The sequence below is a fragment of the Chlorocebus sabaeus genome, chromosome 2, assembly GCF_047675955.1.
Source record: "Chlorocebus sabaeus isolate Y175 chromosome 2, mChlSab1.0.hap1, whole genome shotgun sequence".
Lineage (NCBI taxonomy): Eukaryota > Metazoa > Chordata > Mammalia > Primates > Cercopithecidae > Chlorocebus > Chlorocebus sabaeus.
In genome coordinates this window covers 327810-351326 of record NC_132905.1, presented here as the reverse complement: position 1 = coordinate 351326, position 23517 = coordinate 327810, and the positions used below count along the sequence as shown (strand labels likewise).

The window sequence follows — 23517 nt, the reverse complement described above, 5'->3', positions numbered from 1 at the left end:
TGTCCCTCCTGATGCCCACGAAATGTGTCCAGCACTCCATCTGGCCGGCTGCAGGATGCCTACATGCCCTGTCACCGCTTCCTGGAAAGGTCCCAGTACCCCGGGGTTTGGTCAAATCCAACCATTTCTGCTAACAAGTACACTTTTGCATTCGAGAGGGGACGGGGCCAACATTTTGGAGCATAAATCACAAACGCTCTGCCTGCACTGTGTTCGATATTTTAGAAACACTATTTTGTTTGAATTCACAACAGCTGTGTAAGTAGCACCCCCCAGCCCTGTTTTTCAGATGTGGGAAGTGCGGCCTCAGGACATCTGCGAAAGCCCAGCCCGCAGCTTGTCCGTCTGTGCAGCGCTCAGCCCTGGGCCTCACTTTCAGGGCCAAGACCCCTCGGCCGCAGCTCCTCGCTGAGTACGCAGAATAAAGGGAAGGTGAACACCACTTTCCACATGTAGTCTTTATTACCCACAAACAGTTGGCATCAGTGCTCACACCAACGCGAAAATTCGAAAGGATATTTTAGTGCTCATGGAAACAAAGTTGTAAAAATACTGTTTTTTAGAGCAGCGTAAAGAAACACACACACTTCCCAAATCCCAGCATCAAGGACGGCTGGCACGTTTCCTTCGCTTCACTCAATACTTAGGAAACAATAGGTCCACACCACTCATCACGCCTGGACCCCAGACACGGAGGTGGGAGCCCCTCACACTCCGAACTCGCTGCCTCCTCCCCTGGAGAGAAACGGGACGCAGCTCACTCACTCTCAGTCGCACGCTGAGCACCAACTATGCACTAGGTGCCAGCACCGGGCCTTGCCCAGGGGCCTCACGTGGGCACGAGACCAGAAGGCAGCTGGCTGGGGGCTGGCTGCGGTGGGTTTTTCGTTTTTTGTTTGTTTGTTTTTTGTTTTTTTTTTTTGAGACGGAGTCTTGCTCTGTCGCCCAGGCTGGAGTGCAGTGGCCGGATCTCAGCTCACTGCAAGCTCCGCCTCCCGGGTTCACGCCGTTCTCCGGCCTCAGCCTCCCGAGTAGCTGGGACTGCAGGCGCCCGCCACCTCGCCCGGCTAGTTTTTTGTATTTTTAGTAGAGACGGGGTTTCACCGCGTTAGCCAGGATGGTCTCGATCTCCTGACCTCGTGATCCGCCCGTCTCGGCCTCCCAAAGTGCTGGGATTACAGGCGTGAGCCACCGCGCCCGGCCCCTTTGCTTTTTTTTTTTTTAAACTCTTAAAGCCGAGCGCCCCCGTCTTGTCAGGAAGTCAGTCAGTCCGGGGCGAGCCCCGCACGCAGCAGGGACTGAACCTCTGGCCACATCTCAGCAGCACCGTGGTCGTTTGGATTCGGCAGGGGACGTTTACGTTTTAAACACAACACCCGACGCATCTTTAAAAGTCACACGCCAGCCACCAGCATTACCCAGCGAAGGTTTGCAACACAAGGTGAGGCCCCCAAGTGCAATCGCCGTCCCCATTTCCCGGGCGTGAAACGAGCCTCAGCACAGAGCGGCCGGCAGGGGGCGCCCGAGCCCGTCTCTGGAGCACAAAGACCCCCGGCCCCTGCGCCGAGCCTGCGCAACCCGGCGGGCTCCCATTCGGCCCAGCGACGCGGCTGAGGAACATTCCAGCGAGCACTCGGCCACTGCCCCGCCCGCCGCGCCGCCCTCACAGCCGCGTCCATTCCCTCCTCACCCTAGAGCCAGCTCCCCGTGGACCCGATGCCAGGACGGGCCCCACCACCTCCCGGAACAGGGAGGCCAGCAGGCGGCCGAGCAGCAGGGACAGACCCTCAGCCTCATCTCAGCCTGGCCCAGGACCTGCAACTCTCAGCCTTCGAAACCACACCAAAGCCAAGCGGCCCCCAGGGCCTGCACTTACGGGACAGCGAGTGGGCCCCTCTGGGCAGGTACTCGAACAGCAGGGAACCGTCATCCCCCAGCACGTCGGCCTTGAGCGACAGCAGGCTGTTCTTACTCATGAGTGCGGCGCGCAGGTTGGCCACCGCGGTGGCCTGGTGCAGGGCGTCGTCCTTCTCCGGGGTGAGGGGAGGGCCCAGATAGCTGGCTTCTCCTCCCAGGAGACCCTCCTCCACCTGTGCATAGAGCTCGGCCCTCTCTCCTCGGCTGTCGGAGCTGCTGGCTTCGGTGACGGACAGGTCCGCATCTGGGGACAGAGGGACACACGTCAGAAGACACATGGGTCGTCCCCAGACTCTCCAAGTGGGACAGGCGACAAATTTACGACGTAAATGTAGCCTGCGCTACAGAGCAGCATCGAGCCCAGCCCACCCTGGGGGCCGGGCACCTGCCCCAGCAATGCAACAGCCTCCGCCGAGCCCGGCCTTTCATGCCCACCCAGGCCCCATGGCGGTGGTGGAGGATGGCTCAACTCAGAACAACGGGGGTTGCCCTCCCTGGATGAGGGGCTGCAGACCTGTTTCCAGGCCCGGTTCCAGGGCTGAGGGCCTGAGAGTCAGAGGCTTCTGGGGCGGCAGTATTTCCGTCTCTCAAAGACAAGGAGAGGCTCAAAATGGATCAATGACGTTAGAACTAAGTCTATAAAATTCTTAGAAGAAAATCTGCATGATCTCAGATTTGGCAATAGGTTCTTAAATACAAAACCAAAAGCACAGGCAACAAAATAAATTGGACTCATCAAAATTAAAATGTCTGCGCTTCAGGCCGAGTGCGGCGGCTCACGCCTGTAATCCCAGCACTGTGGGAGGCCGAGTGCGGCGGCTCACGCCTGTAATCCCAGCACTGTGGGAGGCTGAGGCGGGCAGATCACCTGAGGTCGGGAGTTTGAGACCAACTTGGTGAAACCCCTCTACTAAAAATATAAAAATTAGGCGTGGTGGTGCATGCCTGTAATCCCAGCTACTCAGTAGGTTGAGGCAGGAGAATCGCTTGAACCCAGGAGGCGGAGATTGCAATGAGCTCAGATCATGCCACTGCACTCTAGCCTGGGCAACAGAACAAGACTCTGTCTCAAAAAAAAAAAAAAAAAAATGCAACCTATATATCTGATAATAAAAAGATTAATACTGTTACTCAATATAAAAATGGACAAAAAATCTTACTAGACATTTGTCCAAAGACGACGTATAAATGGCCAAGATGCACATGAAGAGATGCTCAACATCACTCATCACTAGGGAAATGCAAAACACAACACGAGTCTACCACACACCACGATTCCACCACATGCCACGATTCCACCACACGCCACGATTCCATCACACACCCACTGGGATGGCTGGAAATAAAAAGGCCAGACACCGTGGCTCACGCCTGTAGTCCCAATATTTTGGGAGGCTAAGATGGGAAGATCTCTTGAGAACAGGTGTTCAAGACCAGCCTGGGCAACACAGCAGGACAAAAAATTAAATTAAAACAAAATTGGCTGAGTGTGGTGGCTCGTGCCTGTGGTCCCAGCTACTCAGGAGGCTGAGAGGTGGGAGGAACACTTGAGCCTGGGAGGTTGAGGCTGTGGTGTGCTGTGATCTAGCCACCGTGCTCCAGCTTGGGAGACAGAGTAAGACCCTATCTCAAAAAAAAAAAAAAAAAAAAAAAAAAAGGTCAGATAATATTGGCAAGGATGGGAAGAAATTAGAACCCTGGAACCTTGCTGGTAAGAGTGCAACACAGTACCCTTCCTGGGGAGCAGGTCGGCAGGTCCTCACAACGTCACGTACAGGAATCACCACGTGGCCCAGCAGTTCCACGTATAGGCATGCGGATACCCACGAGAAATGAAGACACAAAAGCCCACAGAAAACCTTGTCCAGGACGCACCTAGCACTTTATTCGTAACAGGCAAAAGGTGGAACAGTTGACAAGTCCATCGATGAATGAATGGATAAACATAACATGGTCCATTCCCACAGTGGAATATTATGTGGCCATGAAAAGGCTTGAAGAACAGACACAGGCCACTACACAGAGGAGCCGTGAAAACATGCTCATCGGACGAAGCCAGACAGAACCACGCAGAGGAGCCTTGAAAACTGCTGAGTGAACAAAGCCAGACACAGAAGGCCACACACCATTTCATTTCCATTAAATATCCAGAACAGGCAAATCAAGAGAGACACAAAGTAGATTTATGGCTGCAAAAAGGGGCTGGGGAGGGGTCTCAGGTGAGGGCTAAGTGAGGCAGGGTTTCCCTCTGAGCTGAGGAAAATGTTCTAAATGGATTGTGCTGATCCCTGCACGACACTGTGAATATACCAAAAACCCCTGAACTGCAAACTTTAAACGGGTGAATGGTGCGTGAATCATCTCTCAACAAAGCTTCTACTTAACAACCACAACAACAGGTGACGACTTCAGTCACAGATTCAACATATTCCTCCAAGCGTCAGCTCCGGCCAGCCAGGACTTCATGGAGGAGCCTCCTTCCTGCGGGGCTGAATGTAGGGCCTTAAAACTCCCCAGAACATGCTGAGCAATGATGACTTGCAGATATTTTCCCACAGCAAGAGAATGGATTTTCCACTGTGGTCCTTGACAGGAATCTGGATCAGAACCACAGAAACACAGGGGCATGAGGCAGGGGGAACTTGGAGCAGGGGCAGAGGTGACGTCTGCAAACACCCCTGGAACAAACACGTACACATCGCTCACAGACGCCACTCAGGGTGGTGCTGTGAGGTCCAGCAGCTGAGAGCTGGGCATGGCAGGTGCACAGGACCCCCACTCAGGCAGCACACGGGGTGAGTCCAGCCTGGCAGGAGCGGGTGGGAGTCTCCGGGGATGGTGACATTCGGACCGTCGAGCTACCTATGACTTCTTCTGGAGGCCTTTAAAGGATATTTTTCCAAACTCTACTCTATTTTTCCAAACTAGACTCCTTTTTATATTTTTTTGCAAATCCCTCAATGATACATCATATGAATTGTGCATTTCTAGAACTAAATGTACAGGTTATATCCAAACTCACGTTAAGGCTTTGTCTTAGCTTGGGTTGCCATGACAGAACACCACAGGCAGGGCGGCTCAACAACAAAAATTAGTTTCCTCACACTCTGGAGACTGGGAAGTCCGAGGTCAAGGTCCCAGCAGACCTGTTGTCTGGTGAGGCCCCTCCTGACCTGCAGACGGTGGCAGGTGAGCCCTCAGGGCCCCTCCCCAGAGTCTGGGAGCAGAGTGGGTGGTGGGTGTGATATTCTCACGAGCGTGTTCAGGGATCCCCTGGCTGTGACCACCTTATCACTTCCTCCAAGGCCCTCCCCACACGCAGCCACACGGGGGCTGGGGCTCCGACACACGAGTGTGGGGGGTGCACAGTCAGCTCATAAGAGGCTTCAAATAAAAATCACCCTATTTTATTTTATTTTATTTTATTTATTGATTTTGAGACAGAGTTTTGCTCGTCGCCCAGGCTGGAGTGCAGTGGCGCGATCTCGGCTCACGGCAACCTCCGCCTCCCGGGTTCACACCATTCTCCTGCCTCAGCCTCCCGAGTAGCTGGGACTACAGGCGCCCGCCACTACACCCGGCTAATTTCTTTCTGTTTTTTTGTTTTTTTTTTTTTTGAGACGGAGTCTTGCTCTGTCACCCAGGCTGGAGTGCAGTGGCCGGATCTCAGCTCACTGCAAGCTCCGCCTCCCGGGTTCACGCCATTCTCCTGCCTCAGCCTCCCAAGTAGCTGGGACTACAGGCGCCCGCCACCTCGCCCGGCTAGTTTTTTGTATTTTTTAGTAGAGACAGGGTTTCACCGTGTTAGCCAGGATGGTCTCGATCTCCTGACCTCGTGATCCGCCTGTCCCGGCCTCCCAAAGTGCTGGGATTACAGGCTTGAGCCACCGCGCCCGGCCTCTTTCTGTATTTTTAGTAGAGACGGGGTTTCACCGTGTCAGCCAGGATGGTCTCGACCTCCTGACCTTGTGATGGGCCCGCCTCGGCCTCCCAAAGTGCTGGGATTACAGGCACTCGCCAACACACCCGGCTAATTTTTTGTATTTTTAGCAGAGACGGGGTTTCACTACATTGGTCAGGCTGGTCTCAAACTCCCAACCTCAGGTGATCCGCCTGCCTCAGACTCCCAAAGTGCTGGGATTACAGACATGAGCCACCGCGCCCGGCCAAAATCACCCAATTTTAAAGCCAAATTTTAAATATAAATTATTGTAACAAATTAAGGTGAAAAACACATAAAAGAAATCAGGATAAGCAGAAAGAACTCTCCCATGCTAAAAGTTGGGTTTCGGCTGGGCGCAGTGTCTCATGCCTGTAATCCCAACACTTTGGGAGGTTGAGGCAGGTGGATCATGAGGTTAGGAGTCCAAGACCAGCCTGACCAACATGGTGAAACTCCATGTCTACTAAAAAAAAAAAAAAAAATACAAAAATTAGCTGGGTGTGGTGGTGGGCATCTGTAATCCCAGCTACTCGGGAGGCTGAGGCAGGAGAATTGCTTGAACCCGGGAGGTGGAGTTTGCAGTGAGCCAAGATCGTGCCACTGTACTCCAGCCTGGGCAACAGAGCAAGACTCTGCCTCAAAAAAAAAAAAAAAAAAGAAAGAAAGAAAAAAGGAGCCAAAGGCCAAGAGAAAATATTTGCAAAGCACATACTTGATGAAGGACTTGGAACAAGAACACCTAGGAACTCTCACTGCTGGGTAATAAAAGACGATCTGAACAGACACTTCCCCAAAGCATGGACCCAGATGCGGAGCAGGCGCCCGATGCTCACGACTGCGAGCTGAGCCACGACACTCACTCGGCCGGCGCCTCACGGCCGCCACGAGGACAGCCCAATCGAAACACGGCAGAAAGACCTGGACAGACACTTTACCAAAAAAGATCTATGAATGGCATCATCAGCCATCAAAGAAATGCAAATTAAAGACCACAGAGAAGCTGGGCGCGGTGGCTCACGTCTGTCATCCTAGCACTTCGGGAGGCCGAGGCAGGCGGATCACCTGAGATCAGGAGTTCGAGACCAGCCCAGCCAACATGGTGAAACCCCGTCTCTACTAAAAATACAAAAAAATCAGCCAGGTGTGGTTCTGGGTGACTGTAATCCCAGGTACTCGGGAGGCTGAGGCAGGAGAATCGCTTGAACCCGGAAGGTGGAGGCTGCAGTGAGCTGTCGTCGTACCATTGCACTCCAGCCTGGGCAACAAGAGTGAGAGACTCCATCTCAAAACAAACAAACAAAAAACCATGAAGAGGAGTCTCAGAATTGAACCAAATTGAACCATAATGGTTAATGCTATTTTTGTTTGTTTTTGTTTTTGTTTTTACAGACAGTCTCACCACAGTGAAAAAGGTAGAGACAGGGTTTCACCATGTTGGTCAGGCTGGTCTCGAACTCCTGACCTCAGGTGATCCAGCTGCCACAATGAAAAAGGTAAGAAGTGCAGACAGATGCAGCAGCATGGGTAGGCCCAAATACACTGATGCAAGAAAGGAGCCTCGCCCAAAAGCCGGCTGGAGGCCTGACAGAGGCCCTGGGAGAATGTGCTGCACCTTGGAGGGTTTGGGTACATGCATTTATCAAAACTTCTTGGGCTGGGGACGGTGGTTCACGCCTGTAATCCCCAGCACTGTGGGAGGCCAAGGCAGGTGGGTCAATTGAGTCCAGGAGTTCAAGACCAACCTGGGCAACACAGTGAAACCCCATCTCTACAAAAAATACAAAAATTAGCCAGGCGTGGTGCTGTGCACCTGTAGTCACAGCTACTCAGGAGGCTGAGGTAGAAAGATCACTTGAGCCAAGGAGGTTGAGGCTGCCGTGAGCTGATATCGCACCACTGCACTCCAGCCTGGGCATCACCCTGTCTCAAATTAAAAAACCACAACTTCTCAAAAAGTACTTTTGAAGTTAGGCTCTGTGGTACCGACCTACACTCTCAGCTGCTCGGGAAACTGAGGCGGGAGGATCATCACAGCCCAGGAATGCGAGTCCCTGTCTCTAAAAAAAAAAAAGAAAACGAAAAGATGCACTTGCGATTGGCACCCGTCAGAGTGTAGAGAATTTAACTGAGAAATGGAAAGCTGTGGAGCGCTGACGTGTTTTGGGATGAAGTATCCTGACGCCTTGGCCTGCAATGAAATGCACTGAAAAATAAGAAGAGTTTTTAGTGATTAGATGGACAAATATATAACAAAGCAAACACAGCGAAATGTTAACTGGGGGATCTAGGCAGCAGGCATCTTCACCATTTTCATTTTTTCAACTTTTCTCTGAGCATGAATATTTTCCCAATACAGTGTTACGAGTAAAAACAAGAAACTATCCAAACTGTACACCTGAAATCTGTATAGTTTAGTGTATGTAATATATCACACCTGAAAAAAATAGAAAAAAGGGCCCGGCCTGGTGGTTCACGCCTGTAATCCCAGCACTTTGGGAGGCCGAGGCGGGTGGACCACCTGAGGTCAGGAGTTAGAAACCAGTCTGAATAACATGGTGAAACCCTGTCTCTACTAAAAGTATGAAAAATTAGCCAGGCGTGGTGGCAGGCGCTTATAGTCCCAGCTACTTGGGAGGCTGAGGCAGGAGAATGGGTGAACTTGGGAGGCGGAGGTTGCAGTGAGCCGAGATCACGCCACTGCACTCCAGCCTCGGCGACAGAGTGAGACATTCAAAAAAAAAAAAAAAGAAAAAACAGAAAAGAGGCGATTTTCATCAAAATCCCCGGCTACCGTATGCAAACCCCCAGTGGTGAGCCCATGAAGCCCCGGCAGAGACGCCCAGGCTGCAACCCCCGAGCTGTGGCTTTACCACCTTGTGGCAGAAGGGACTCTGCAGACCTGATTCAGTTCAGGATCTCACGACGATGAGTCCTGGATGAGCCATGTGGGCCCTCAACAGACCCGCCAGGGTCCCTGTCAGAAGAGAAGGCGGTAGGAGGGTGACAGAAGTGAGGATGGGAAGGGGCAAGAATGATGTGGGGCCATGAGCCAAGGATGCTGTGGCTTCCAGAAGCCGGAAGAGGCCTACAGACTCCCCTGAGCTCCAGGGGATCCAGCCCTGCCAGCTGCTTTGGACTTCAGAAAACCGTGAGACAAAACCTGCATTGCTCTGACACTAAGTCTGGTAATTTATTACAAGAGCCAGCGCACCTTGTAACCTAAAAACGCCCCCAGGTGCTTGCCAAAAGCACACACACCCATGAGCTAAAAAGACACCTGCAGGAGAGCCTCAGCCCTGAGCCCGACACCCAAACACCCACATCTGGACGATAACGGGACAGGCTGCAGCCACGCCCCACGCGCCACGCGCCACGCCCATGGGGAGGAGCAGCGTTGCTGCCGGCCTCAGCTGTGAGTCTCTCCCCACCAGGACAAGGAGCAAAGCCAGAGACGCAAGGATACCCTGCCAAGTGGCTGCGTTAAAAGTTCAGTGTGAGCCAGGCAGTGGCTCACACCTAGGATCCCAGCACCATGGGAGGCCCAGGCCAGGAGTTTGAGACTGGCCTGGGAAACACAGTGAGATCTACATCTCTACAAAAAACATTTTTAAAGATCAGCCAGGCATGGTGGCGCACGCCCACAGTCCCAGCTACTCATGAGGCTGAGGTGGGAGGACCACCTGAGCTCAGGAGGTCAAGGCTGCCGTGAGCCGAGATCGTACCACTGCACTCCAGCCTGAGCAAGAGAGTGAGACCCTGTCTTTAAAAAACCAGAAAAACACGGCCAGGTGCAGTGGCTCATGCCTGTAATCCCAGCACTTTGGGAAGCTGGGGTTCACAAGTTCACAAGATTGAGACCAGCCTGGCCAACGTGGCGAAACCTTGTCTCTACTAAAAATACAAAATACCAGCCGGGCATGGTGGTGAGTGCCTGTAATCCCAGCTACTCAGGAGGCTGAGGTGGGAGAATCGCTTGAACCTGGGAGGCAGAGGTTGCAGTGAGCCAAGATGGCGCCCCTGCACTTGAGCCTGGCAACAGAGCGAGACTCCGTCTCAAAACAAAAACAAAAAATACTCTGTCCAGTGCCGAGAGCAGAAATTTTTAAAAAATAAAACGAAAACAAAAAACAGCCATGGTGCTGTGAAGGGTGTTATTGTCTCTGTCCTAGTCACCAGCCGCTCCCCTAACAGACTGTAATGTGGTCAGAGCTGATTGCAGGTAATTCTGCTCATACCTGAAAGCAAAAACATCTAGAGAAGGTGCAGCTGAGTTCTCAAGCTTCCCAGGACAGGACTGAACAGGGGAGTGGATGAAAACAAGCCAAGCCCAGCATCTCCCGAGCGGCTGTGGGATCGGGGTGTGGAGCAGGACCAAGCCCAGCACCTCCCGAGCTGCTGTGGGATCTGTGGGATCGGGGTGTGGACCCGGACACCCTTCCCACCCCACCCGAACGGCCGTGGGATCTGTAGGATCGGGGTCCTTCCCACCCCACTACTGACCAAAGCACATGATGCCATCTTTTGGTTGAAACCCTTCCATCCAAAAAATAAAAAGACCATCTCAAGTGCAGGAAATTTGCTTCAACAGAATCATCGGATCTGCCGTGCTACTGAAACGGACTGTGAAAGGTGTTCCGGAGGCCGGGTGGGGGCACCGCACGTTCTGCCGGGCGCCAGGAGGGCCGAGATGCCACACACACTCAGGACGGGAGTCCCCGCATGGATGTAACCTCAGAGGTAACTCCCTGCCCTCCTGTGATCAGGACGGCTGAGACCGTGGGGGGTCCTCCTCCCCAACCTTCGTGGACAGAAGGGGGGAACACAGAAAGGGACAGAGCCGTGGCCCCCTCCGCTCACCAGTTCTTGCTTTTTCCCCAGCAAGGCGCTCTGGGGGCTGCGACGAACTGCTGTCAGCACAAGGAAGAGAAACTCTGCCTCACCGGAGGCAGGCCGACCTGGTCTAAGACACAGCTCGAAGATCCCCTACCCTGAGAGCTAGGACCCTCACTCCCCTCCTGGAGCAGACAGGAGGTTTGAAGGCAGCACTGCCTACCCGGGAGGCCATCGTCCCCCATCTGGAGCTCCTGCAGTTCTAATGTACACTTAAAAATCCCAACATGTCAAGCTCCCGCCTCACCAGGGTTCAAGTACACGCTTACTTTACAAAACACACAGATTTTACTGTGGCAGCACCACTTAGGCATGTGTGGGGCCATTTAGTTGGGGCACCTGGGCTGTTCCTTTACCATCTTCTCATGCAGTAGCTACACATCCACTTCGTCAAGGCCTCACCAGTCACCTCTCAGGTCCTTACTGCGCTCCCTCCGCAGATGAGAAGGAGACGCCAGGGTCTGGAGAGGCATGGGCCAGCCTGCACACATGAATTTGCACATTTTAATGCTATTTCCCACAAGCTCTCGTAGAAGTGAACTGCTGTAACTGAGAAATAAATTTCAAGGCATACTGTTTCTTGGAAGCTGTTAAGTTAGAATGCATTTGTCCTCCCTGCCTAGAAAATCACTTTTAAAAACAAACAGGCCCCAGGGTCACCAGGAGCCAGGATGATGCACAGAGGGGTTGGGGCATCGACATCGAATGATCCATGGTGACCACTTGACGTATATTCTTAGAAAAGGGACTTTGTGGCCGGGCGCAGTGACTCACGCCTGTAATCCCAGCACTTTGGGAGGCCGAGGCAGGTGGATCACGAGGGTCAAGAGATCGAGACCATCCTGGCCAACATGGTAAAACCCCGTCTCTACTAAAAATACAAAAAGTAGTTGGGCATGGTGGCAGGCGCCTGTAGTCCCAGCTACTCAGGAGACTGAGGCAGGAGAATGGTGTGAACCTGGGAGGCGGAGGTTGCAGTGAGCTGAGATTGCACCACTGCACTCCAGCCTGGTAACAGAGCGAGACTCAAAAAAAAAAAGAAAGAAAGAAAGAAAGAAAAGGGACTTTGTGGCCGGGCACGGTGGCTCACGCCTGTAATCCCAACACTTTGGGAGGCTGAGGCAGGCGGATCGCCTGAGGTCAGGAGTTCAAGACAAGTCTGGCCAACATGGTGAAACCCCGTCTCTACTAAAAATACAAAAATTAGCTGGGCGTGGTCGTGGGAGCCTGTAATCCCAGCTACTTGGAGGCTGAAGCAGGAGAATCGCTTGAACCCGGGAGGCGGAGGCTGCAGTGAGTCGAGATCGCGCCACCACACTCCAGCCTGGGTGACAATGAAGCTGTGTCTCAAAAATAAAAAAATTTTTAAAAAAGGGCATTTGCTTCTATAAATGGGATGAGAATTAAACATCCTCTTCTCTAAGATAGAATAAATCTTTAATGGAAACCAACTGACCTCCACGGGATCATAATCTACCTCCAAACCCCAAGCTTCCAAATCCCAGCCTGAGGGCTCGGGCGGAGGACGCAGCTCAGGGAGTCACTGGCCGCCACAGCGTGGGCAGAAACATCCTCCATCCTCGCACAGCTCACAGCCTTGTGTCCTCATCTTAGCAACTCAGAATAATCGAATGGAAGAGTTTCACAGTTGCCTTGGAAACCCAGGGATTTAAGACTCTAACAAAAGTACACAGCCAAAATCACTTGTTGGATTCTAAAAACACCTTCTGCTCGACAACTGCATTTAAAGCATTCAGCCCACAGGCTTAAGGAGTGCACTATTTCTCAGCGCCTGGATCGACTCTTATAATATAAAGGCCTCCAGCACGGGCACCTGCCAGCGACTTAAGCACACGCACAGCGAGGTGGCCTGGGACCAGTGGGAGGGGCCTCACTGTGCTGACGACGGACCCTGCAGTGCATCTGTAAACATCAGAATACGCCCCCCAAAGCTGGGTCTCTTGCCAGGGACCACTGCCTCCCCGGTTTTAGTTGGAGTTAGTGGAAGATTATAAACAGTCACGAGCAGATGGAAAGGCCACTGGCCCTGGCCTGCTGCCTGTACACGCTCCCCATGTACGCAGCACAGAGAGAAATGACTTTCCCAACTGGTAATGTCTGGAGACATTTTCAGTTGTACCAACGGGAACCCAAAGGCAGGTGCTCCTGGCATCTGTGGGTGGAGGCCAGGGCTGCTGCTAACATCCTGCAGTACCCAGGACAGCCTCACGATGGAGCACAACTCAGCCTCAGGCTGAGTTAAACCAACTGCTGTGTTTTTTGTTTGTTTGGGTTTTTTTTTTTTCTTTTTTTTTTTGAGACAGGGTCTCACTCTGTTACCTAGGCTGGAGAGCAGTGGTGCGATCTCGGCTCACTGCAACCTCTGACTCCCTGGTTCAAGCGATTCTCCTGCCTCAGCTTCCTGAGCAGTAGGGACTACAGGCATCCGCCACCACGCCCGGCTAATTTTTGTATATTTAGTAGAGATGTGCTTTCACCATGTTAACCAGGATGGTCTCGATCTCCTGACCTTGTGATCCACCCACCTCGGCCTCCCAAAGTGCTGGGATTACAGGCTTGAGCCACCGCGCCTGGCCTCAGATAACTTTTGTATTAGAGATGGGATTTCACCACTCTGCCCAGGATAGTCCCAAACTCCCAGCCTCAAGGGATCTGCCTGCCTCGGCCTCCCAAAGTGCCTCCAAAAGGGATTTCGGGCCTGAGCTACTGCACATGGCCACCAACTTTCATTGAACATCCTGGGTTCTCATAGCTCAGCGCAGGACACACAGCAACAACTGAGATGAGAATGAATAAAAGCTACATTGTGTCAAAGCAGAACAGCATTTACTCGCAGGTGGGGTAGAGGCACAGAGGGGAGAGAAAGGTACGCTATGACGGATACAGTTTCCCTCTGGGATGATGGAAAAGTCATGATGCACAATTTCATGCGCCACAGAAGGGCATTTCCGTCAGGGACAGAACACAGATAACCACCATGGTCCCGTAGATTAGAACGCAGCCAGGAAATTCCTGTCACCTGGTGACGTCATAGCCGTCGCAGTGTCCTAGCACAACTTAGAAAACTCAGTTTAGGGTACGACACGCCAGGCGTTTATAAAGTCTGCAGCAGTGCACAGTCCTGTTCTCAGCCTTCATGTTCACTCACCACTCGCTCACCCAGAGCAACTTGCAGTCCAGCAAGCTCCGTGCATGGCAGGTGCCCTACCCAGGCACGTCGTTATCTTTTATACCCTATTTTTACAGCACCCTTTCTATGTTTAGACACACAAACACTTCCCATGGTGTCACAGCTGCCCGCAGTGCTCAGCACGGTAACTAACACTCTGGCGGGTTGGTGCTGGGTGTGTAACTGGCTGCACTTTCTAGTTCTGTGACGGGCGCCCCATGGCGCTCCCAGAGCAACAGAATCGCCTAACGATGCATTTCTTGGAACCTATCCCTGTCATCAAGCAATGCATGACTTCACTTAATGCCAGTGAAATGTACATTTGAAAATGGTTAAAATGGTAAGGTTTACACTGTGTATATTCTACCACAATGATAAAAGTTAACGTATGTCGAGCTGCCTTCACTCCCAGCTCTTGGAGATCTCTCAGTGACGGAGAGGAACAAGGGTCAGGAGAAGGGGCCACACTCACCCTGCCCAGGAAGCCCTCCAGCCAGGGGAGCAGGCAGCGTCTCCCACCACGCCACCCACACACTCGGCATCTGAGACATTTTTCAGGGCCTCCCACCCTGCGGCTTGCTGTCTTTCATCCTTTGTCCGCTCACGCCCTCCCACGTTCATTTCCAGGCTTCATCCTGGAGGAGCCTCTCCACGGGCAGCACCTGGTAGGATGCCTCCATTCCTCCTGTTTTTAAGAGACAGGGTCTGGGCCGGGCGCGGTGGCTCACGCCTGTAATCCCAGCACTTTGGGAGGCCAAGGCGGGCAGATCACGAGGTCAGGAGATCGAGACCATCCTGGCTAACACAGTGAAACCCCATCTCTGCTAAAAATACAAAAAATTAGCCGGGAGTGGTGGCGGGCGCCTGTAGTCCCAGCTACTCAGGAGGGTGAGACAGGAGAATGGCGTGAACCCGGAAGGCAGAGCTTGCAGTGAGCTGAGATCGCGCCACTGCACTCCAGCCTGGGCGATGAGCAAGACTCTAACTCAAAAAAAAAAAAAAAAAGAGACAAGGTCTGGCTCTGTCGCCCAGGCTGGAAGGTAGCGGCATGATCACGGCTCACCGCAGCCTGGACCTCCTGGGCTCAAGCCATCCTCCTGCCCCAGCCTTCGGAGTAGCCGAACTACAGGAATAGGTAACACCACACCCAACTCCAAACACCTTTCCTTGACTTGGGCCACAGCCTGGGGAAAAGAGCAGAGGCTAAATCCCCACAATTATGATTAATATTACATGCCCAGCACCAGGAATAGTGGCCAGTATTCAGCAAACATTTAATATATTATTTACAAATCTGGAAGACACATAAGGGACAGCCATTCAGGTGGTGACATCCCGCTCCAACAAAGCTAAGCTCAGAGCCCCTTTGCAGTAGGTAATAGGCAGAACCCAAGGGGGGACCCTGTATCATGCAGTGTAAGAAAAAAACATCAGCCAGGCACAGTGGCTCACACCTGTAATCCCAGCACTTTGGGAGGCCATGGAGAGGGCAGATCACCTGAGGTCAGGAGTTCGAGATCAGCCTGACCAACATGGTGAAACCCCGTCTCTACTGAAAATACAAAAATCAGTCTAGCCAGGCGTGGTGGCACATGCCTGTGATCCCACCTACTCAGAGGCTGTGGCAGGAGAATCACCTGAATCCAGGAGACAGAGGTTGCAGTGAGCCGAGATCACACCACTGCACTCCAGCCTGGGCAACAGGGTGAGACTGTCTCCAAAAAAAAAAAAAAGAAAAGAGAAAAGAAAAGAAAACCAAGGAAATAAACCCAGTCTGTTGGCTTAAACAGGCAGAACCCACAAGTGTTAGCGAATACAAAATCCACCTGCCGGGAAAGGCTGCTTCGTGGCTGTAACATCTCAGGTCCCCAGGTCAAGGACAAAGCTAAGGCACGAAGGACAAAGTACATTCATATAGTGTTTCCATTTAACATTCACTACACCAACAGTGACCAAAGGCAGAAGTCTCGGGATGAAAAGCCTGGAGCTGAAGGCCACCCCTGGCAAGCGGCCAGTTGAATTACCCCAGTTAGGGCTCACGGGAGGGTCCCACAGGCCAGGGGAAGCAGACCCTGCAGGCCACGCCCTCACCAGGGCTGAGGGGTCCCCTCCTGGTATCACCCACCCCCCGGCTCATATCCCTTTGGCTTCGGAGGAGCCCAGCCCAGGCAGCCCCTGTGTGTGGGTGACACCAGGGCTGTGCTGATGAGGACAGATACACTGGGTCTCCGAGGACCCTGGCAATGCCCTGGCCTTTGAGATGCATTGGCTGCATTCCCTGTGGTCACAATTTCCTGTAAAAGGAAGTGACCCTAGGAAGCCACCAATGTGAGCCTGGACATGTGTCACTGCATTGCCACAGCGCACAGCCGTGAGGCCTGGACACACGGGGGCAGCTGAGCCCCTGTAACAAGCGAAAGGCTTACTTGAGTCTCGGCTGCTGAATGGCCACCCCGACGTCGGCAGGAAGGACGGCACCGGGGAGCCGGCCCGGCTGTCATCTTCCACCTGCTGTGTGATGTGCCGGACGGTCTCTTTGTTTTTCCGATTCTTCCTTCGGCCCGTGGGCTGCCAGGCATCGCCAGCACTCTGCTCCGAGAAGGAGTTCTGCACTGCCCCGTCCTTGGCAGAAGGCAGCTCACTCCCTCCGTACTGGGACGGTGAAACCTGTTCTTCCTTGATGCGCAGAGGCCCGTAGCCCACGTCTCCGGGCCACAGAGACTGCGAAGAAACGTCATCGGGGCCGTCGGCCTTGGGCTCCTGATCCTCTTTGCCGTAGCTGCTCCCTCCGTCGTGACAGCTGGCGATGGCCGAGTCTCCAGAAGAATTGGCAGGACTCGTTCGCCGTGCCAGCCATGGGGAGATGCTCCTCCCGGCCATCACGGCCGAGATGAGAGCTTCCGTGCTGCTGCTGGACGAGGCGCCGATCTCAAACTCCGCAAGCTCGTCTGAGGCGTCCGACTTGATGCTGATGTCCAGTGCAGCCTTGATGAAGTCATGGCACGCCTGCACGATGTCCGTCATCTGCAGGAAGCTGGCGGCTGACATCACCTCGATGACGTTCCTGCTGGTGAGCGCCAGGTGTGCGGAGTACATGAAGTCGATGATGGCCTTGAAGCCCTGGGCCGTGACGATGTCCAGGTGCGTGACCGTGGCCTGCTCCGACGTCTTCTGCACCTGGCAGTAGAGTGTCTTGAAGTAACGGCTGCTGCCCAGCAGGACGTTCTTGTGTGCCTTGAAGACCTTGCCCTCCACGACCACACAGACGTCGCACAGGACACCGTGCTGCCTCTGCTCGTTGAGCTCCCGCAGCAGGTGCCGGTAGTGGGACGCGATTTCCATATCTTCCTTTCGGTTGTTCATTTGGAAGCCCTGGTGTCGCCTCTTTTACAGACTCTGTGGAGGTAAGAACAAGAGTTACCCAAGCTCAGCACAGGCAGAGGCCGTGAGAGGCAGCCCGGGAGACGCCCGGCAGGGGGCGGGAGGAGGGCCATGCGGCACAGAGCATGGCCAGTGGGAGAAGGACCCACCGGAGAGCCCACCCACAGGTGTGCAGCAGGCGGCCTGTGTCTCTTCCTGAAACAGCAGCAAACGCCGGAGGGCACCAGTGCGTCCAGGGTGGGACGTCTGCCATGCGTTTCCGTGCTGGAGGCTAATGGGATTCTGAACAGAATCCCACACACAGCAACTCACATATCCCAGAAACGATGAAAACACCCAACCATGGCTGAAGCAACTCTTACCCAAACTAAGAAGTCGGTTAAATGGCCCACACTGTGGCCATCCCTCACGCTTGAAGAAACATTCTTAAGAAAAAAGAATAAAACTTTCTACACAAAAACCCCACAGAATAAGGATTTAAAGCATTCATAGCCTTAGTCCTGAAAGTTTCCAAAACTCTGAGCTCAAACCAGCTCAAGTATTCCGGAAGAGGGAGGCTTCCTGGCTTAGGGCTGGGTCGATGCCCAGCACCGGGACAGGGCTAGAGGGAGCTCAGGCCTTGAGGATGCCAGCACCCCGGACGTCTGAGACATGACTACGGTCTCTGGGTACCCCTCATCAGAAGACAGCCCTGCCTCACAGAGTCACGGGAGACGCGGAATCGTTTCTGAATCGGGTGCACCCTGCCCCAGAGTCTCTCCTGTCTCTCCTTAGACTCAGGGATGTGAGTCCTCAGCCTGTTCTCGTCTGCTGGGGCCACTCTAACAAGGGGCCATCGCCTAGGAGGTTTAAACAACAGAAACTTATTCTCAGGTCCAGAATCAGGATGTCAGCCGAGCTGGGGGTGCCTGTTCCAGCCCCTCCCCGAGCCGGCGTTCTGAGGACGCATCGCACAAGCTCTGCCTCCATCTCAACACAGCTTCTCCCGGGGTGCGTGTCTGTGTCCAAATGTCGCCCTTTCACAAGGACGCTGGTCGTCAGGGAGTAGGGTCCAGCCCCATGGCCTCATCTTAATCACATCCACAGTGACTCTGTTTCCAATAAGGTCACATTATGAGGTCCTAGGGGGCTAGAACTTACAGACGAATCACAAGGGGACACGCTCACCCCACAGCCCTGCCTGGGAAGGAAACAGTGGTTGGGTCTCTCCTGTTACAAACTCCATTTTCCAGCTGATGAGTCAAGCAGGACTCACCTGAAACGCTAAATGTGTTTAATAGGAGAAAACTAAGCAAACACTGGAATATTCCATGTCCTTTCTGCAAGGAGCCCCCACACGCAGCCCTCATGGGGGACCGGGCCGGAACCGGGGGATCGGCAGTTTTGTATCAAGCGCTCCTATGCTCCGACTTGTTACGACCTTCCCTTAGTCATGACAGAATCTTTTCATTTTCTTTTTATTATTATTATTTATTTTGAGATGGAGTCTCACTCTGTTGCCCAGGCTGGAGTGCAGTGGCGCAGTCTTGGCTCACTGCAACCTCAGCCTCCCAGGTTCACATGATTCTCCCACCTCAGCCTCCCAAGTAGTTGGGACTACAGGCGCCGCTACCATGCCCGACTAATTTTTGTATTTCTTAGCAGAGGTGGGGTTTCACCCTGTTAGCCAGGATGGTCTCGATCTCCTGACCTCATGATCCACCCACCTTGGCCCCCCAAAGTGCTGGGATTACAGGCTTGAGCCACTGCGCCTGACCAACAGAGTATTTTCAAACATCATCAGAAATAATCCTTAAAATACCTTTTTTGTTTTGTTTTGAGACAGAGTCTCGCTCTGTCACCCAGGCTGGAGTACAGTGGTTTGATCTCGGCTCACAGCAACCTCCACCTCCCGGACTCAAGCGGTTCTCCTCCCTCAGTCTCCCGAATAGCTGGGATTACAGGCACCTGCCACCACGCCTGGCTGATTTTTTTGTAATTTTAGGAGAGAGGAGGTTTCACCATTTTGGCCAGGCTGGTCTCAAACTCCTGACCTCAGATGATCCACCCGCCTCAGCCTCTCACAGTGCTGGGATTATAGGCGTGAGCCACTGTGCCCAGCCTAAAATGTCCTGAGGAAAGTAATTATTCTCCCATTTCACAGGCTGGGAAGATGAGGTAGAAAGCTCTGCCTTCAGGGTCCGGGGCCATCCCCTCCTTGGATGGTGCAGGGTCGCCAGGCCCCACAGCTGGTGTTGCCTGCTGGGAGACGCACTGCAGAAGACCGGACCCAGCCTCCCCTTCGCCTCCTCCCCACGGGGCACGAGGGCTGTGACGGCGGTGACCGCTGACCATTACAGGCAGGGTCTCCAGCCCCCGTGACACCAAGACCAGGCCCCCGCCTGACTCCAGCTGCCTCAACGCTGGCAGAGAACAAAGGCCCCATCCTGCCCCACACTGGCTCCGGGCTTGAGGGCTGGAGGCAAACGCGTGTGGGTGCGAGCAGCAGAACAAGGGGCAGACAAAACGTTCGGAGAAGGCTGTGGGGAGGAGGTCATGTGCTGAGGCCGCACGGTGGTTCTCGACTGGAGGGCATCTCGGAGCCCCAGGAGGGCGGGGCAGGCCCAGGGGTTTGGGGAGAGCAGGGCAGCAGGTGCCCCACCAGGCGCAGCTTCACCTGGATTAATTAGGCATCAGGCAAGTGACCAAAACACACTTCAAACCCAGGAAAACAACCATTCAGTCCCGAAGCTGGGGGGTCCACAAGTGACACCTGGCTCTGGGCCACGCGATGGGAACCATCAAAAGCTCCAGGCACCCTGTATTCACGCTAGGAAGCTGAACGATCATATTTAATTTCCTACATGAATAAAATCTCTTCATTCATCAGGAAAACAGAGCCTTTAAGAATTAAGGAGAACAATGAAAAGAAAAAAAAATGCCAGAGATTTTACAGAAGCAGCGGCTGCTGCACAACGTTCACACTTCTACATAAGTTCAACTTAAATCAAAAGTTCTGAAATGCATTATTATTCAACCAGAGCAGCTTAAAATCAGTTATATACTCAGAGATTTTATCGTTAAAAAAACAATAACATTTTCATTTGGGAAAAAAGTTATCTGTTCACTAAAAGGAAAAAAGTAACCATCTTGCAGTGGCACAATCTCGGCTCACGGCAGCCTCCAACTCCTGGGCTCCAGCAATCCTCTTGCCTCAGCCACCAGAGGAGCTGGGACCACAGGCACGCACCCCGATGCCTGGCTAACTTTTTCTTTTTTTTTTTTTTTTTTTTTTTTTTTTTTTTTTTTTTGAGACGGAGTCTGGCTCTGTCGCCCAGGCTCGAGTGCTGTGGCTGAATCTCAGCTCACTGCAAGCTCCGCCTCCCGGGTTTACGCCATTCTCCTGCCTCAGCCTCCTGAGTAGCTGGGACTACAGGCGCCACCTCGCCTGGCTAGTTTTTTGTATTTTTTTAGTAGAGACGGGGTTTCACCGTGTTAGCCAGGATGGTCTCGATCTCCTGACCTCGTGATCCACCCGTCTCGGCCTCCCAAAGTGCTGGGATTACAGGCTTGAGCCACCGCGCCCAGCCAACTTTTTCATTTCTTGTAGTGACAGGAGTCTTGCTGTGTTGCCCAGGCTGGTCTCAAACTCTTGGGCTCAAGCGATCTTCCCACCTCCGCTTCCCAAAGCACTAGAATTACAGGCGTGAACCACCACACCCTGACAAAATCGATCATCTTCAAAAGAGATGAGTCAGCTACGGAAGTATTAAGAATACACATAATCTCTCTAAGTCCAGAACAGGGAAGTTCTGGGAGAATACTTGAATTTACATTTCAAATTTGATAATCCCTCAGCATCAGAAATCTGCTCATGGGGCCACATCAACCCCACTGTAGTAGAAGAGCAGCTGCAAACCCCAAAACAGAAGCACCCGGGGCCACTCAGGGCCTCGAGCTCGCAACCTATATTCTGTGTGGGACGCATCTGCCCCAGCCTGGAGGAGTCTACCATCTAATGGACACACCTGACCACAAGACACACCCCTGTTCACAGGGCACAGCTGTGGGCAGACAGCTGCTTCCACAGAACACACACCTGTTTGCTGGGCACACCTGTGGCTGCTGCACAGGCTCACAGGCATTTGGTACATCTCAGGCCCCCGTGTGGCAACCCCCATGTGTGAGGTGCCCCTTCAGAGAGGAGCTCCCGATCCACACTGGGGCACAGGTGTCAAGTCTCCAAAGAGTGGGTGCTGTGGGCTGCAGGGTCCAAGGGGCGTCTGCAGCTGCACTGATGTCAGGCTACCCTAGACCCTCAGAGTGATGCCGCCTCTGCTGTCTCCTCCAAAGGCCACCTCAGTTTTTTCTGAGGCTTCTTGGTATTTGCTTTACTTATACGTCACGAATCTCAAGATCCTTCCCTTCAAAGAGAATCGCTTATGAAACGGGCATCAGCATAACCACTCTGGTGACCACAACAACCTGAAGCTCCAAACTCGCAAGCCGCGCCACCGTGCAGGTGCTAGAGGCACAAAGCCATGCATGGCTCCGCCCCAACCACGGATAACCAGATACACAGGCCGCTGGGCAGTTACACCGTGCAGGCTCCGCCCCAGGTACACAGGCCACTGGGCAGTGGCGCTGGGCAGTTACACCGTGCAGGCTCCGCCCCAGGTGCACAGGCCACTGGGCAGTGGCACTGGGCAGTTACACCGTGCAGGCTCCGCCCCAGGTGCACAGGACGCTGCCCACAGTTACACTGTGCGGGCTCCGCCCCAGGTACACAGGCCACTGGGCAGTGGCGCTGGGCAGTTACACCGTGCAGGCTCCGCCCCAGGTGCACAGGCCACTGGGCAGTGGCACTGGGCAGTTACACCGTGCAGGCTCCGCCCCAGGTGCACAGGACGCTGCCCACAGTTACATTGTGCAGGCAGCGATGGGGGCTGCATGGGGCCTGTCCTGCCAGGCAGGCAATGCACCAGCAGGCTGTGCTTTTGGGGGCCATTTCAAACCCCAACAGCCACCAGGAGAGGGGGAGGTGTTCTCCACAGTGCACGCTAAGGAACTGAGGGCCTCAAAACCAGCACAGCCAGGAGGGATTCAACAGCAAACCTGTGCTTCCAGCTCCAAAGCCTGGGTGCTCCCACCCATCGTGCCATCCTGTGCTGGCACGAGGTCTGCCAACCCTCCCTGGGGTCCGGGGAGCAAGGTCATGCGCCTGTCTCCAGCAGAACCACCACCGGCAAACAGGCTCCGCCAGACGTGGCTTCTAGCCTCCTCCTCCCTGGGTCAGCTGGAGCGGAGGAAGAGGGACCTTCCCAGCCTCTAGGGCCATCTTGGAAGTGGCAGTGCCCATCCCAAATCCTCTCTCCAGCAGACTCCAGAAGGTGACGAGTGTCCGTCATGAGCGCCTCTGAGGACTGAACAGGCACACTGCTGTTGAGGACACACACTTCCCACTCACTCCAGCCTCTCATGTGAGGACGAATGTGCCCTGGTCACAGCCTGGATAGATCCCGTTTCGCAGGACGCAGAGCCAGGAAATCTGAAGACCACGATGAACACACTCCATTTGCTGCACTGTGTGTTCAAAGTATTAATTTAGGGCACAGAGTGGGGTTATTTTTCCCTTCGTCCCTAAGGAGCTTTGCTGGGAAGGCTGTTTGTTCTAATAAAAATGTAAAACAGCAGGTGTGATTCAGGCGGTGGCATGAGACGGGGAGGGCGGGATGCTTTGGGTGCCCCCTGCTGGCAGCGCCTGGCACGCGGCATCCCTGGCCTCTGGCTCCTCCCCCAGGGCCCGTCCCTGGGTCGAATTCCAAACAACTCAGCCGGCATGAAGGACCCTCTCAAACATCAAACATCAACTCACACTGTTTTACCACATTCACACTTGATCTCTCTGTTTTGCCTCTGACTTGAAACCTGCATTTCCATTAGGCTCCATTTAAATCTTTCATTTAAAATTTTGCTTACGGCCCAGTGTGGTGGCTCACACCTGCCATCCTGGCACTTTGGGAGGCCGAGGCGGGCGGATCACCTGAGGTCAGGAGTTCGAGACCCGCCTGGCCAACATGGTGAAATCCCATCTCTACTAAAATACAAACATTATCAGGACATGGTGGCAGGTGCCTGTAATCCCAGCTACTCGGGAGGCTGAGGCAGGAGAATCACTTGAACCCGGGAGGCAGAGGTTGCAGTGAGCCGAGATCGT

At 53.6% G+C, this 23517-nt stretch overlaps 1 protein-coding gene across 5 annotated transcripts in view; it reads right to left on the bottom strand.

Annotated features, from left to right (window-relative positions):
- Positions 1 to 23517, bottom strand: part of ZBTB46 (zinc finger and BTB domain containing 46) — a 90299-nt gene that overhangs the window by 33593 nt on the left and 33189 nt on the right. For all 5 annotated transcript variants that reach the window (XM_008010661.3, XM_073005121.1, XM_008010653.3 and 2 more), the window contains exons 2-3: positions 16367 to 17336; positions 1877 to 2161 (exon numbers count right to left, since the gene is read on the bottom strand). In XM_008010661.3, the coding sequence (XP_008008852.2) occupies positions 1877 to 2161; positions 16367 to 17303 (1222 nt within the window). In that variant the 5' untranslated portion in view covers positions 17304 to 17336. The remainder of the gene's footprint in view (positions 1 to 1876; positions 2162 to 16366; positions 17337 to 23517) is intronic.